The 14,782-nt window shown below is 40.3% G+C and overlaps 1 protein-coding gene across 1 annotated transcript in view; it reads left to right on the forward strand.

The window, feature by feature from the left end:
* Window positions 1-14,782, forward strand: part of ULK4 (unc-51 like kinase 4) — a 798,383-nt gene that overhangs the window by 269,943 nt on the left and 513,658 nt on the right. Inside the window, exons 23-25 of the mRNA XM_040353131.1 lie at window positions 8,405-8,538; window positions 11,483-11,604; window positions 13,336-13,392. Of these exons, the coding sequence (XP_040209065.1) occupies window positions 8,405-8,538; window positions 11,483-11,604; window positions 13,336-13,392 (313 nt within the window). The remainder of the gene's footprint in view (window positions 1-8,404; window positions 8,539-11,482; window positions 11,605-13,335; window positions 13,393-14,782) is intronic.

Raw genomic sequence — 14,782 nt, forward strand, 5'->3', positions numbered from 1 at the left:
GCGCTGTATGTGTCCAAGCCGTCCCCAGCCAGAAAAGCTCCTGAAATTTGGAAACAAACCATGTATTAAAAATATGCAGGCCTACATCTATTACCTGAAGCTGTGGTGTATGACACTGACCTGTTGTGGTGCCAGTTTCCACTTCCTCCACATCCCGCAGGGGTGGGGCTTGGGTAGGATGTGTGGGGTCTCTCTGCTCCTGCCCTATGAGATTGTAAAACAGGAAAACATGCTTCAAAATTATTAGAGACCTGAAAGAGGAATATGAATCATTCTTTTTGTAAAGTGTGGTACAATTGTCTTTTTTAACAATCCTAAGTTGAACACAGGATTGTATCCATTACCAAAGCTGCTACATTTCTCTATCTTTGGTCAAGTTTCCAACATGTTTTCCAACATGGAACCCAAAAAAGTATCCACTGGTTCACCTGTGTGTGACACCCTAAATAGGTTGTTCTTGTGGCCAACACTTGTCCTACTGAGTCCACATGTGTAACCAACTGCTGAGCATACTCTCCTTTTACTGTATATTGGCTTCAGTTTGATTATTTAAATCTAGTTAAGAACACATCTACACTAAAAAAAAAAAAAAGTGGTCTCGCATAAATAGATCAAGATGTCAAGTTTCATGTTTGTGGGCACAATAATTGGTCGTATGAGTCGTCGTTCATTCGCTCACTATTAATAAAATACAATCTCTTTGTCTGATACAGTGTTAACTCCATCTGTCCATGCCTAAATAGGCATGATGACATTTCCAAAACACTGTATCAGACAAAAAGATAGTATTTTATTATTAGTGAGCGCATGAACGACGACTCATATGACCAATTATTGTTCCCACAAACATGAAACTTGAGACATCTTGAACTGTATGTACAACATGAAATAAAAAGCACATGCAGCACAATGATAATAAAATACTTATCTGAGTACACAGTAAAATTACTTACTTTTCCTAATGAGTCTTTTAATCTTCTGCAATTGCTCCAGCTCCCTCAATTTTAGGTCAGACCATATTTTGCGGAGCTGTTCTTTAGATCTGCACACCCAAAATTTTTGGTGGAGACTTTTCACCACTTTGTCCATGATTTGGGCCTTCACCTTGTTTGGATATTTGTAAGGGCCATGTTTTCCATCATTATCCTCCCTCCTCAATATTGCCACCATTTCCACCATCTCCTCAAACGCCATATTTGTGGCCTTGTACCTCCTGGTCCTGGATCTGGTGTGTGCTACTGCCTGGCTTCGCTCCTGGCTTGAGGTTGCCACTTGCTGAGTGTCCTCCATGTTGTATTGCATTAAATGACCGAGAAGGGGCGGGGAAAGTACTAGAACGATAGTCGGGGGCGGGGAAACGTGCGGAGCTTCACGCATGCGCAGTGTATAAAGGGATACCGCATGAGTGAAAACGGCGTTCACAGTCTGTGGAAGAAGGCGGAAGAAACGACCGTGTACAACGACGGTACGTAACTTGATTTTGGACTTTATTATTAGTCATCAGTGGATGCGTTTGTGGCCTATATATGGGGAGAAAGCTTATTAGTAGAGGCTTGACTGACATTAGCTTTTTCGGATTACTTTTGACTTGCAGAAATAATGGAGGCCTTCAAAGATAAAGATTTCTTTACTGAATTTGTCCAAAGGTGGAGAGATGTCCCTATATTGTGGTAAACTAAAAGCAACATTAATAAAAGCAAATATGCCAGGAACAAAGCATTGGAGACCCTGCTTGTTTTTGTAAAGACAAGGATCCCCACAGCAACAGTCAAGACTGTGGAAAAAAAATTTGCGACCATTAGGGGCACCTACAGTACACAAGTCCTGACCTCAATGAGGTCTGGAGCTGCAGCTGACAGTATCTATAGGCCAAACCTGTGGTACTATAGTCAGCTACAGTTCCTGGACGACCACCTGGAGTCCAGGACATCCCTTTCTACCCTTCCCCCCAAGAGGGAGCTCCAAACTTCAAGAGCAGCCATGCTCAGAGGAAGAGCCAGAGTTCCTGGAGGAGCCTGATTGTGACCCATGGAGCCAGGTATTGCATTTTGATCAAAAATGTATGGAATAAAAGTATAATGATATCAAATTGATGTTACTAGTGCTCCAAATTTAAATGGATTGAACAAAAAGTGTTGGACATATCAATACACAGTAGTGGAAATGCGAAAAACAGTGCGCTTACCCAAAAATACAAATAAAAGCAGCAAACTCAAAAATGTTTTATACCAACATAAATAGCAATAGTAAAGAGGTGGAGTTGCGCTAAACCATGATAAATATGCCTTGATAGGTCATATAGACACAAGAAAAAAATGTACAAAATAAATTGAATAAAGAGTCCAAACATTCTGACAATTAAGTGAAAAAAAATTGAAGTCCAACAATCAGAAAAGTAGTGTAGTAGCGCGCTGCTACTCGGGTGGAACAAATTCTGGAGACCTAACTATCTGATAATGCTGACCCTTACCGAGATGTAGGATCCTAATTGATCAAAACGAGAAAGAGGCCAAACACCTGGGCCACACAGGGGATTGGAATCTTGATATAATCCTCCCGGGAGCTCATCAGCAAAGCGACCAGAAAAAACAAAAAAACTAAAATAGTGTGATACTGTGGGATGATGGGTAGGACACAGGACATCCCCCAGTGATGGGCAACAGACAGTGTGACATAAACCTCCACCAATGGACACACTGACCCTTACCAGAGCCCTGGATCCCTGCATCTGGATCTACTGAATCTGGTAGATTTCCAAGGACATAGTTGAGCATACAGCTTTTTCTTAGGAACAGAAACAGAAGCTAATATGAATTTGGAACCACTAATCAATATGAAGATAGGAGTTGACTATCTATAAGTTTTCCAGAACAGTTGGCGAGCCACCCGGGGAAGGAATTTGCAGGTGACCCTGAGAATCCAAATGAGGAGCTTGAGATGATCTGAGAATTTCTGATAATCAGCTGGTTGAGGACTGTCTGGCCGTTTGGTGCTTAAGAGGATCACGTCCGTGAGAGGATCTACTGCTTTGTGTTATTCATATCTCCTCTGCTATTTCCGATCCTTGCAGGGATCCAGGGCTCTGGTAAGGGTCAGTGTGTCCATTGGTGGAGGTTTATGTCACACTGTCTGTTGCCCATCACTGGGGGATGTCCTGTGTCCTACCCATCATCCCACAGTATCACACTATTTTAGTTTTTTTGTTTTTTCTGGTCGCTTTGCTGATGAGCTCCCGGGAGGATTATATCAAGATTCCGATCCCCTGTGTGGCCCAGGTGTTTGGCCTCTTGCTCGTTTTGATCCATTAGGATCCAAAATCTCGGTAAGGGTCAGCATTATCAGATAGTTACATCTCCAGAATTTTGTTCCACCCGAGTAGCAGCGCGCTACTACACTACTTTTCTGATTGTTGGACTTCAATTTTTTTTCACTTAATTTTGACAGAATTTTTGGACTCTTTATTCAATTTATTTTGTACATTTTTTTCTTGTGTCTATATTACCTATCAAGGCATATTTATCATGGTTTAGCGCAACTCCACCTCTTTACCAATACACAGTAGTGCCCAAACATGATGGGGACAAGAATGAAAAATGCTGGGGTCAGAATGATTGTCTATGAATTTCTGGGACGCCATCAGGGGGGTATAGGCAGTACACCTGTAAGGGACCCGGAGGTCCCCAGGGCCCCGGATGGCAACCCCCCTTTTTCGTATTTTTATATATATATATATATATATATATATATATATATATATATATATATATATATATATATATATATATATATATATATCTATATATATATATATATATATATATATATCACTAATTTTTTTTCTTGGGTAAAGGCCCCCCCCGCTTCTCAATTTCAGGCGGCAGCACCCCCCCTGCTCCAGGGGGCCCATGCCTGAAGCTGTGTAAGGGGCCCCATAATTCATGATGGCGGCCCTGTCTTTAATATATATTAGCATTCAATTTGCATCTGTCATTAGTTGAAAAAATGTGTGTGATTTATGAAGACAAAAAATAAACTATGTACCTTTTTTTTATACACAGACAGAGCAAAGCCAGGAGGAGGCAAAGCCCACAGGGAGGCGGCAGAGCCCACTGGGAGCCAAGTGGAGGCAGGCCCCAGTGGGAGACAGGAGGCACGGCGTGATACCATCTCGCATATTCCTCCTCTCCGCACTCCCGCAAAAAGGGCCAGGAGGATTATTCAAATGGAGGAGACCCAGGCCCTGATTCGCAAAGCAACTGCTGAGAAGAAGAGGGTTTTGCAGCGCTCATCGCAAGCAAGCTCCATAATCTGGAGAGGGGCCAGCGTGTGCGCTGTGAAACCCTCATCTTTAATGCCGTAAACATGGCCATGTTGGGGCAGCTCGATGATGACACCGACATTGTGCGGATCACTCCTCCTGTCCTTGCTGCTCCTCCTGTTCCTAGTCCTGCTCCTGCTCCTCTTCCTGAGCCTGCTCTGGATCCTGCTCCTGGCACAACCTCGCCTCCAGGAACCCAGCCTCTGAGGACTCGGTCTGCAGGGAAGAAGACAAGCAAGTCAAAGAGATGAGAGATGTGATGTCCCTAATGGTCGCAATTTTTTGGATCACATCCTTGTTTGTTTGCTGTGGGCATCTGCGTCTTTTCAAATGCAAGCAGGCTCTCCAGTGTTGCCTTCCTGGCTTCTTTGTTTTTATTAATGGAGCTTTTTGTTTGCCATCAGTCTTTATTTTCTATTACTTTTATTACACCAGAATAAATGGATGTTTTGTTTGCTGACAAAACTTGACCATGTGTTTTTTTTAAAAATAGAGAGATCGCTAGTGAGTAGGCAGGGACATTTAAAAAAATACAATTTTCTAATTAACAAGGGACACTAACCTCCTTGTGGGTAAATTATACTAAATAATAATGTTGTGGTAACTTGACACACTCCAAAAAAAAATAAAAAAATGGAAAGCAGTCTAAAATATTATCCAATTAATAACCAAAAAAGAAGAGTTACATTGACTGTTTGCTTCTGTGGTATGTACATCCCTGATCCCGATTTCCCTTTGCCCTCGGGAACACAGGGTCTTTATCCCTAGTTCAGTTCACGGGACTTGCCCTCACTGTTGTTATGTATTTTCAAGTGAATCTGCAGTGCTGTCTCTTTCTTTTGTATGAAAATTCTAAAAAAATTTACAAATGTTTGCTTTTACACTTTGTATGACACTTCTTTTAATAAAAATATATATATAAAAAAAAAGATTTTAAATATGCCTAAATTTTTTAGACAGAGATCTGGCTTAAAAATAACAATAAGATTCATTAGATAACAATAAATAATAAAGTACCAAGCTTGTCATAACTATGTGACAATATCCGCAGCAAAATATTTGGATAAGTGTAGCATTAAAAAGAAAAAAAGAATGTGCTGCTGTACACAATGCAATCATTTCAAACCTAACGAATGTGCTATCTCCATTCCGAACGCTAGTTTTATCAGAACGAGCGCTCCTGTCTCGTAACTTGCTTCTGAGCATGCACAGGTTTTTCATGTCGTTTTAGCCCACACACGATAATTTTTTACAACCCGAAAAACGACATTGTTTAAAACGTCGTTAAAAAATGCAGCATGTTCGGAAAAAAAATGTGTCGTTTTTCAGAACCCGAAAAATGATGTCTAGCCCACACACAATCATTTTAAATGCCTTTTTCTTTTTTAAAACAACGTTTTTTACATGCCGAAAAACTATCGTGTGTACACGGCATTAGGCTGGCTCTGATTGGCCAAGACTCCTGCTCAATGTGAGATTGGCTGTGATTGGCCAAGACTCCTGCTGAATAACAAAAGCTTAACTCTATGCTTTCTGGTTTCAATTCTGCTGTGTCATTGAGCTTACCTAATAGTCAAACAACAAATCTTAAAAGGCATATTCTCTCTTTTTGCTTCTGTGAACACAATATACAACTTTTATATGACATCCATATATAAAGTCACAGTAAATAACTCTTCTTTTATCTCTCACATATGAGCATATGAACTGTATTAAAGTGGATGTAAACCCACTCTCATCCTTTCTAAACTACTAACATAGTGCTGATCTATAAGGATATTCATGCCTCCTGCATGTATCCTTACCTGTCAAATGTCTCCCCTCTGTCTGTTATAAGAACTGAAAAACTACTGATTCTGTGGGTGGATCTGTTGGAGCTCTGTGGGTGGAGTTGTGATGTCAGTAGACTCCCCACCCACCTCTACACTCCCCTGGTCAACATGCATTTTTTCCTGTGTATTCCTTACACTGAATTCTGCTATGGTCACTAACATCCAGTCAAAATCCAGAAAAGTAACCACATAACTTCAGAAAAGGAGTGGGGGTGGGAATTAAAAAATAATGCCTGTCTCCAGGCTAGTGCATAAGATATGTAAATAACCTGTCACTCACAGCAAGGGGGCGTAACGGACTAAGGTTTTTCTCTGTAAGTCTGTTTTATTTCACTGAACAATAAAAGAGGATTGCACAGAGCTGGATTAACTCTGTGTGACAAGACAGGGCACAGATGATAGGAAATCTTATACTCCTACATTGTGACATAAAAAAATAAATAAAATTGGGTTTACATCCACTTTAAGGTTATTAGCAGGTCTAGCTGTGTATACATGCAAGTCACATTAGCAACCTAGGACAGGTCTTAGCTGACCAGCTACAGCCACAACATCTAAGGACTGCAATTTATTAAATTTTGTTCTGCATACATATAACAGAAAATAACTACAGTATATTGAATATAGATATATTACATTTTTGTCTACATGCGTACAGCGTGAAAAAAAGGTATATCTAATATAAATATATTAAATTTTGTTCTGCATGCATACAACATGAAAAAACAATGGGGCAGATCCACAAAGAAACGACGCCGGCGTATCTATTGATACGCCGGCGTACTTTCAAAATTCCCGCGTCGTATCTTTGTTTTGAATCCTCAAAACAAGATACGACGGCATCTGGGTTAGATCCGACAGGCGTACGTCTTCGTAAGCCTTCGGATCTTAGATGCAATTTTTCGGCGTCCGCTAGGTGGCGTTCCCGTCGTAATCCGCGTCGAGTATGCAAATTAGCTATTTCCGACTATCCACGAACGTACGAGCGACCGTCGCATTCTTTTACGTCGTTTCCGTTCGGCTTTTTCCGGCGTATAGTTAAAGATGCTATCTGGTGGCGTACTCAATGTTAAGTATGGCCGTCGTTCCCACGTATAATTTAGAAAATTTTACATTGTTTGCGTAAGTCGTCCGTGAATGGGGCTGCACGCCATTTACGTTCACGTCGAAAACAATGACGTCCTTGCGACGTCATTTGGAGCAATGCACCCTGGGAGTTTTGACGGACGGGGCATGCGCAGTTCGTTCGGTGCGGGGACGCGCTTCATTTAAATGCAACACGCCCCCTACTCGCCGCATTTGAATTCCACGCCTTTACGCCGCGAGAGATACACTACGCCGCCGTAACTTACAGCGCAAATTCTTTCAGGAGTCAAACCAAAGCCAGGTAAGTTACGGCGGCGTACCGTATCTCAGATACGCTGCGCCGGTGCAGATCTTTGTGGATCTGCCCCAATATATCTAAGGCTTGGTCTGCTTTAAGAAAATCAGCATTTTCGTTTCCAATGTTTTTTTATTACGTTTTCAAAAAAATTGGGGAGAGGGGTAGAAAATGAGCATTTTTTTATACCTCTTTGCTAAGTTTTCTCCAATATTATGAAGACTGTATACCTTAAGATTTCATAGGAATACTATTTTATCAACAAAAGGTTTCACTCTTGACCAAAGCAGGATCTGCAGCTCTGTGTGTTGAATTTGTTTGACATAAATGTGCTGTCTTTCCTCACCCTGATATAACTTTTGATTCAAAGGTAAAAACAAAGAAAACCCAAGTGCCTATGTTGGAGACATTTATCATGTTTAGCTAAAAGTGCTTTGAAGTTAATGAGGACTAGTGACATTTTTTTTAGTACACATTGCTGAACCAATATCTAATAGGGTTGTTTATCAAGCAAATGGTTTTAGACCTGGGAGAATTCACACTTACCACAGCTCTGCTTTTTTTTTTATACTATGTATATATAAACTTTATATCTACTTTACATCATAAAAACATGTTTTAAACCATACTGCAATAATCAGAAACAATTGATAGTATTAGCAAATACACAGCTATTTAATTTCTCTAAAATGTATAATTTAGAGACATTTGTAATGCTAAAGAACATTTCATTTAATATTAAATCACTCTGTTCCCACTATGTATGTCAGTTCCTTTCCAGTTTTCTCAACTTGACTCAGGTGACATTGGAAGAAATGATATATTATTTTATGTTGTCAGAAGGTCTTATCTTTTGCATTTACTTATTTTCAGACTTGTGATGTACATTGAAAGAGACAGCCGAAAAACCACACCAGGAAAGGAGCAGCAAAGCATCAACGAATACCTGTCAGTTTGTTTGGACCTCCTCATCCATCACATCGTACAGGAGTTGCCAGGAATTCTGGGTAATGTGCATGACGTGAACAAATTTCACAGTTTGTTTTTTTGAACATCTTGACTCTGTATAATAATTTGGAAGAGGTGACTACTAGTAAATTATATATTATTTAGAAGTCAAATCCAAGCTAAATGGATATTTGAAATACAGTAAAACCTTGGTTTGCAAGCATAATTTGTTCCAGAAACATGCTTGTAATCCAAAGCACTTGTATATCAAAGCATTTTTTTACAAGGTATACAAGAGAAGAGAGGCACCTCTAAGTGTAGCAATATGTTGCTAAATGTTGTACCTTCATTAAATGTAACAATATTGCTACACTTAGAGGCTCCTCTCTTCTTTTTTATACTTAGTTGTGACATGGCACTACTCTTATATCAAGACATTGCTTGTATATCAAGGCACAATTTATTAAAACATTTTTCTTGTCTTGCAAAACGCTCTAAAACCAAGTTACTCTCAAACCAAGGTTTTACTGTACATGTTTGTAAATGGTATACCTGCCAAAATATACTGTGTTAAGCTTGCGTTTGAGACCACACTATTTTGTGGCTTAGCTTTGCAGCTTCCTGAGCCACCTATTTGCCTCCAATCTGCTGCTTGCATAATTGATCAGTCACTTGAAATTGTTTACTCAATGACCAGGCAGGTGACCTAGGATGGCGGTAAGCCTGAGCCAGGAATTAGGAAATCATTTTTTTTTGTCTGTGCAGTATGACGTGTGTGTACATCACAAGACTGTCTGAACAGAATAACTAGTGATGCATTGGAGAGGCTGCATCAAACCAGAGGTTTGTATGGTTGGGAGAAATTGCATGATGATTGTTTTATGCTAACTGGACTAGCTTAACATTTTTCAAATTATATTTAAAACTAAAAAATACAAATTGACTGTGCAATTTCTGTTGATAGCCCACCCCCCTCAGCAAGGTATTTCACCTATCTATGCTCCTTCATCAACTCCCTGCTCTAATAGAGCCCCCACTTTAGTAAAAGAAGCATCCGGCAACTCCATAACATCAAGCATATTTATTGTGAAGTCTTCACAGTGAGTCAGCAGCAGACTTGTTTTGGCGATAAGCCTTGTTCACAGCCTTGCTGCTGACTGTACTCACCGTGAAGGCTTCACAATAAATACGCTTGACGTTATGGAGTTGCCGGCTGCTTTTTTTTACTCGATGACCGTTTGTCTATTGGTGTGTGGGAGGACATCTCAGCTTGGTCACCCTGACTGCAAACTTCCAAAGTATGACTTTGTTTCCCACTGTTCTGAGCCATACAATGTTTGATCAAAGCCCCCACTTTAGTGTTCTAAAGGCTTCTGAATATGTTGGGGTTAGGCGGGTGTATGTGACTTCCCCTATTTGACATGCTTGATCTGCCTATTGCAAGGCTCAAACACAGTCACACGTGTGGTCAATGATAATATTCATGTCTGTAAGCTCAAACACTAAGGCCTTGACACACAATAGGTTAACCAGAGAATAACGGTCTGAAGGACCGTTGTCATAGGTTAACCTATGAAGCTGACTGATGGTCCATCGAGCCATCAGTTAAAAAAACGATCGTGTCAGAACGCGGTGACGTAAAACACAACGACGTGCTGAAAAAAACAAAGTTCAATGCTTCTAAGCATGCGTCGACTTGATTCTGAGCATGCATGGATTTTTAACCGATGGTTGTGCCTACTAACGATTGTTTTTTTCCCATCGATTAGGAATCCGTAGGTTAATTTTAAAGCAAGTTGGCTTTTTTTTAACCTATGGTTAAATAACCGATGGGGCCTGCACACGATCGGTTTGGACCGATGAAAACGGTCCATCAGACTGTTGTCCTCTGGTTAACCTATCGTGTGTACGAGGCCTAAGGTTACCCAGGGTGGACTGTTACATCAAGGAAGTTGTACCATCTTGTTTAGAAGAAAATAAATACCATCACAATTAGTATTATATATTAGTATTATTTTTATTTGTTTTCATTTCCCTTTAGAGATTGTGGGCCAGATTCAGATAGAGATACAACGGCGTATCTCCTGATACGCCGTCGTATCTCTGAGTTCCGTCGGTCGGATCTATGCACCTGATTCATAGAATCAGGTTCCGCATAGATCTCCCTAAGATCCGACAGGTGTAAGTGACTTACACCGTCGGATCTTAGGCTGCAATCTCATGCTGGCCGCTAGGTGGCGCTTCCGTTTGTTTACGCGAGAAATATGCAAATGAGGAGTTACGCCGATTCAGAAACGAACGACTGCCCGGCGCATTTTTTTTGTACGTCATTTGCGTTCGGCCTTTTCCGGCAGATAGTTACCCCTGCTATATGCGGCGTATCCTATGTTAAGTATGGCCGTCGTTCCCGGGTCGAATTTTGAATTTTTTCACGTCGTTTGCGTAAGTCATTTGTGAATACGGATGGACGTAATTTACGTTCACGTCGAAACCAATGACGTCCTAGCGACGTCATTTGGAGCAATGCACGCTGGGAAATTTAGCGGACGGCGCATGCGCCGTTCGTTCGGCGCGGGGACGCGCCTGATTTAAATTTTACACGCCCCCTAGCCGCGGAATTTGAATTCCGCCGGGGGATTTACGATACGCCGCCGCAACTTTACAGGCAAGTGCTTTCTGAATTAAGCACTTGCCTCAAAAACTTGCAGCGGCGTAACATAAATCAGATCTAAAGATCCACTGACCTATCTGAATCTGGCCCTGTCTCTTGTAAAAATCTGCTAAAATTTATATGAATCAGTACTGCTTGGACCTTGAAGAAGGGGACACACCCCAAAAGCTTGTCCTGAAAAATTGTATGTTAGTGCAAATATAAAAAAGTATCATGGACAGTACTCAATTGTTTCTGTCACAAGTACACTATCAATCAAGATAGTATATATGCATATTGGTTTTCCTATCTATTTATACCTTGTTCATTTATGGTATAATTTGGTTTTACAGGTGATATTCTCAGTGCCTTATCTAATGTATCAGGACGTAAACATCCATCAACTATTCAGGCTAAGCAGCTGAAAATGTGTCTTCCTAATATGGCAATAATACTGCATCTTGTCACATCTCAGGTATAATATTACTGCGATAGGCGCGTTATTGTTTTGTGCGCAGCACACACTGATTGGAAAAGGCACAGATGTCAAATTGCTTTTCAAATTTGTGCAAAAGCCAAATAGACCTGCAAAGTTTTTTTTTTTTTTTTATATATACCAGAATTATATTGCTGTAGTACAATATAAAATTCTAGCCATACGATAACTGTAAAAACAATGTAATGTTCTGTCTATATGAACCTTCCATAGCTAAAGTGGTATTTATTTTTATTCAGTTTGTTTTTATTTGAAGAAAAAGTCAGTTAATATACAATATAAAGACTGTGTGAACTACCGTATGATCTAGACATTGTACACAACTAACCATTTATAGGTGCTAAAGTGGTATTAAACCCCAAAACAAAAATGTATTATATTGCCGTTTACAAATCCTAAATGTGGTGGCTGCATTTGTATTTTTTTTTTCTTTATTTTAACCTGTAATATCAGTCTGTGGAAAGGATAGTATTTGATGCACTAGCAGATATAGAGGGGACTAAAAAAAAAAAAAAACGCCAGCTAACACTTAAAGGCTAAGTTTACTTTAAAAAAATAAAATAAAAAATTCCATACAGGTAAAAAATGTGCATTTACTATTTTTCTTCTTAGGAGCCTACAAAGCATTGAACCTGTGATCAAATGATCGTGGGTGCAATGTGAGGCTCCTGCAGACACCCAGTACAGCTGTCTGCCCATACCTCCCGAATGGGCAGTTACTTAAATTGGTTCTAAAGGCAGAAGGTTTTTTATTTTAATGTATACTATGCATTAAGATAAAAAAAAGCTTCTGTGTGCAGCAGCTCCCCTACTACTTTACTGAATCCCATCTCAATCCAGCAATGTTGAACGAGAGCCTTGGCTCTCCGGTACTCTCCCTTCTCATTGACTGAGACACAGCAGTGAATGCCATTGGCTGACTTTCAATTAAGGTCAGTGAGCCAATGAGAAGAGATGTGGGGCAGGGCCGAGCCGGGGATCCATGTCTGAATGGACACACAAAGCCACGGCTCTTCTTAGGTACCCCCATAGGAAGTTGCTTGCTGTTTGCTTGTGATCAGCTGTGATTGGGCACAGCTTATCATATAGTAAAGAGCCACATCATTGGACACAGCTCACCATGATCTCCTCACCGATCCCTGACGTCATGAGACGTCCTCCCAGAACAAGAGCGTTTCCGCCCAGCCATCATTGTACAATCTATGGGAAGATTATTGTTGAAATGAATGGTCTAGTGACATCAGTGCATGGCTGATTAGACACCCAGGGTTGTCACATGGGGGTAAGAGAGGCCTCAGCCATATGTAAGCTGCTATGGCTAAATGGAGCAGCAGGGGAATGAATGGAAAGCAAGTATAAGAAGCTGCAGGGGCCAGTATTAAAGTGAACCTGTTGTACTGCCCTGAATGGACAAGGCACAAGTTCACTTTGCGTGGTACAGAAAGCCAAAATAGCCTAAATCCTTCATATTAGAACACATTAAAGTGAGGCCTATGTTAACTAGCCTCTTGTTTTGTGGCATATAGTTTTCTACAGGCATAATTTTTTGCATTTGTTATTTGCGAAATGTATTAATCTTCTTTGCAGAGGTAGTATTATTGTGTGTCCATGATCCATTCAATTAAAGTCAACCTACTGAGGTAAAATATATATTTCTAGCCGTTTTTCCAATGATTTTGTTTTAATTTGTATTTAATTTTTTTTAAACAGGTTTTTCGTCCCCACGTCATATCTGAGGAATTTCTGTACAACTTTGGTAAACTGCTGGTAAGGCAATTTAATCTGTTTGACATTTTTATATACCAGTAACAATATAGGGTCACTAACAGCTTCACCCAACAGTTTAGAGATCTCAGTTTATAGGGACATCCATACTTTACTGTGTGGTGCATAGGTCACTGAAGTTTTCTATATATTAACCCACTACAGGACAGGATGTGATGATGCGTAATCTACCCCGTTGTGGACACACAGAATAAAAGCTGACAAAAGTTCATCCATGGCTTAATTGCAGCCAGGAGAACAATTGCCATGGCCTTGAAGTCTTCCCTGACAAACTTTCTTTTTTTTTTAAATCTCAGTGTGCAAACATAATTTGAGATAATGTTTGCCATCAAAAATGGCAAATCTGAATCCTCCTGGAAACAGTGGAACATATAGCTGCAACACCCTACATGCACTGCTCATATATAGCATTATAAATGTATATTTCTACCAGATCTAGCATATCAACAGGTATGGTACCAGGAGTAAACAAATTATACAATAACTTAATAACTCTTAAGATTGAGAGTAGTGACAAAGAATCTTTGGAAATATAAAAATATATTAAAAATAACCAACTTTTTGGGGTACCCAGAAAGGGTTTCCCCCCCAACCCCAGCACTTTTGATCTTGGCATTGGAGCCATTGGTGGTGGCAATCAGAGCCAACGTTGATATTTCAGTTGTGCCATATGCTGGAGTTCAGTAAAGAGCCTTTTTTATTTTTTTTGCAGATGACGCTCTCCTGATCTTGACTAATAGGGATATATATATATATACAGTACAGACCAAAAGTTTGGACACACCTTCTCATTCAAAGAGTTTTCTTTATTTTCATGGCTATGAAAATTGTAGATTCACACTGAAGGCATCAAAACTATGAATTAACACATGTGGAATTATACATAACAAAAAAGTGTGAAACAACTGAAAATATATTTTCAGGGTGGCCAGACGCTCCACCCCCAGAGTAGCGGCAATTGTGACTCCGCTACGCATTACACATGTTAATAATTTTGAGGTACCCAGAACGGTTAGGAACCAGAGGACCGTCCAGGTGACCCAAAAAAAGGGAAAAAACAAAGGGCTCCCAGGTGTCCCAAAGGGGAAACTTGTTAAAACGAATCAAATACGCAACCAACAGTGAGAGAGAGGGGGGTTGAAGAGAGATAAATAGAGCTTGAAAAGAAACAGAGGAGAAAAGGGGGGATAGAGTATGTTGCAAAGGCATGTGGAACAGCCCACATCAAGATCGTCTGCATGATGGACCACAATGAAGTGGAGCTTGTGGTTGTAGATTGGCGGTGCGCCTGATCGAGTCTCCCAAATGAAGGATCTGTCTGCCAAGGTGAGCAGTGCAACGTCTAAGCTAGATGATATTGTTGCTGCGTCAT

The sequence above is a fragment of the Rana temporaria genome, chromosome 5, assembly GCF_905171775.1.
Source record: "Rana temporaria chromosome 5, aRanTem1.1, whole genome shotgun sequence".
In the NCBI taxonomy this organism is placed as follows: Eukaryota; Metazoa; Chordata; class Amphibia; order Anura; family Ranidae; genus Rana; species Rana temporaria.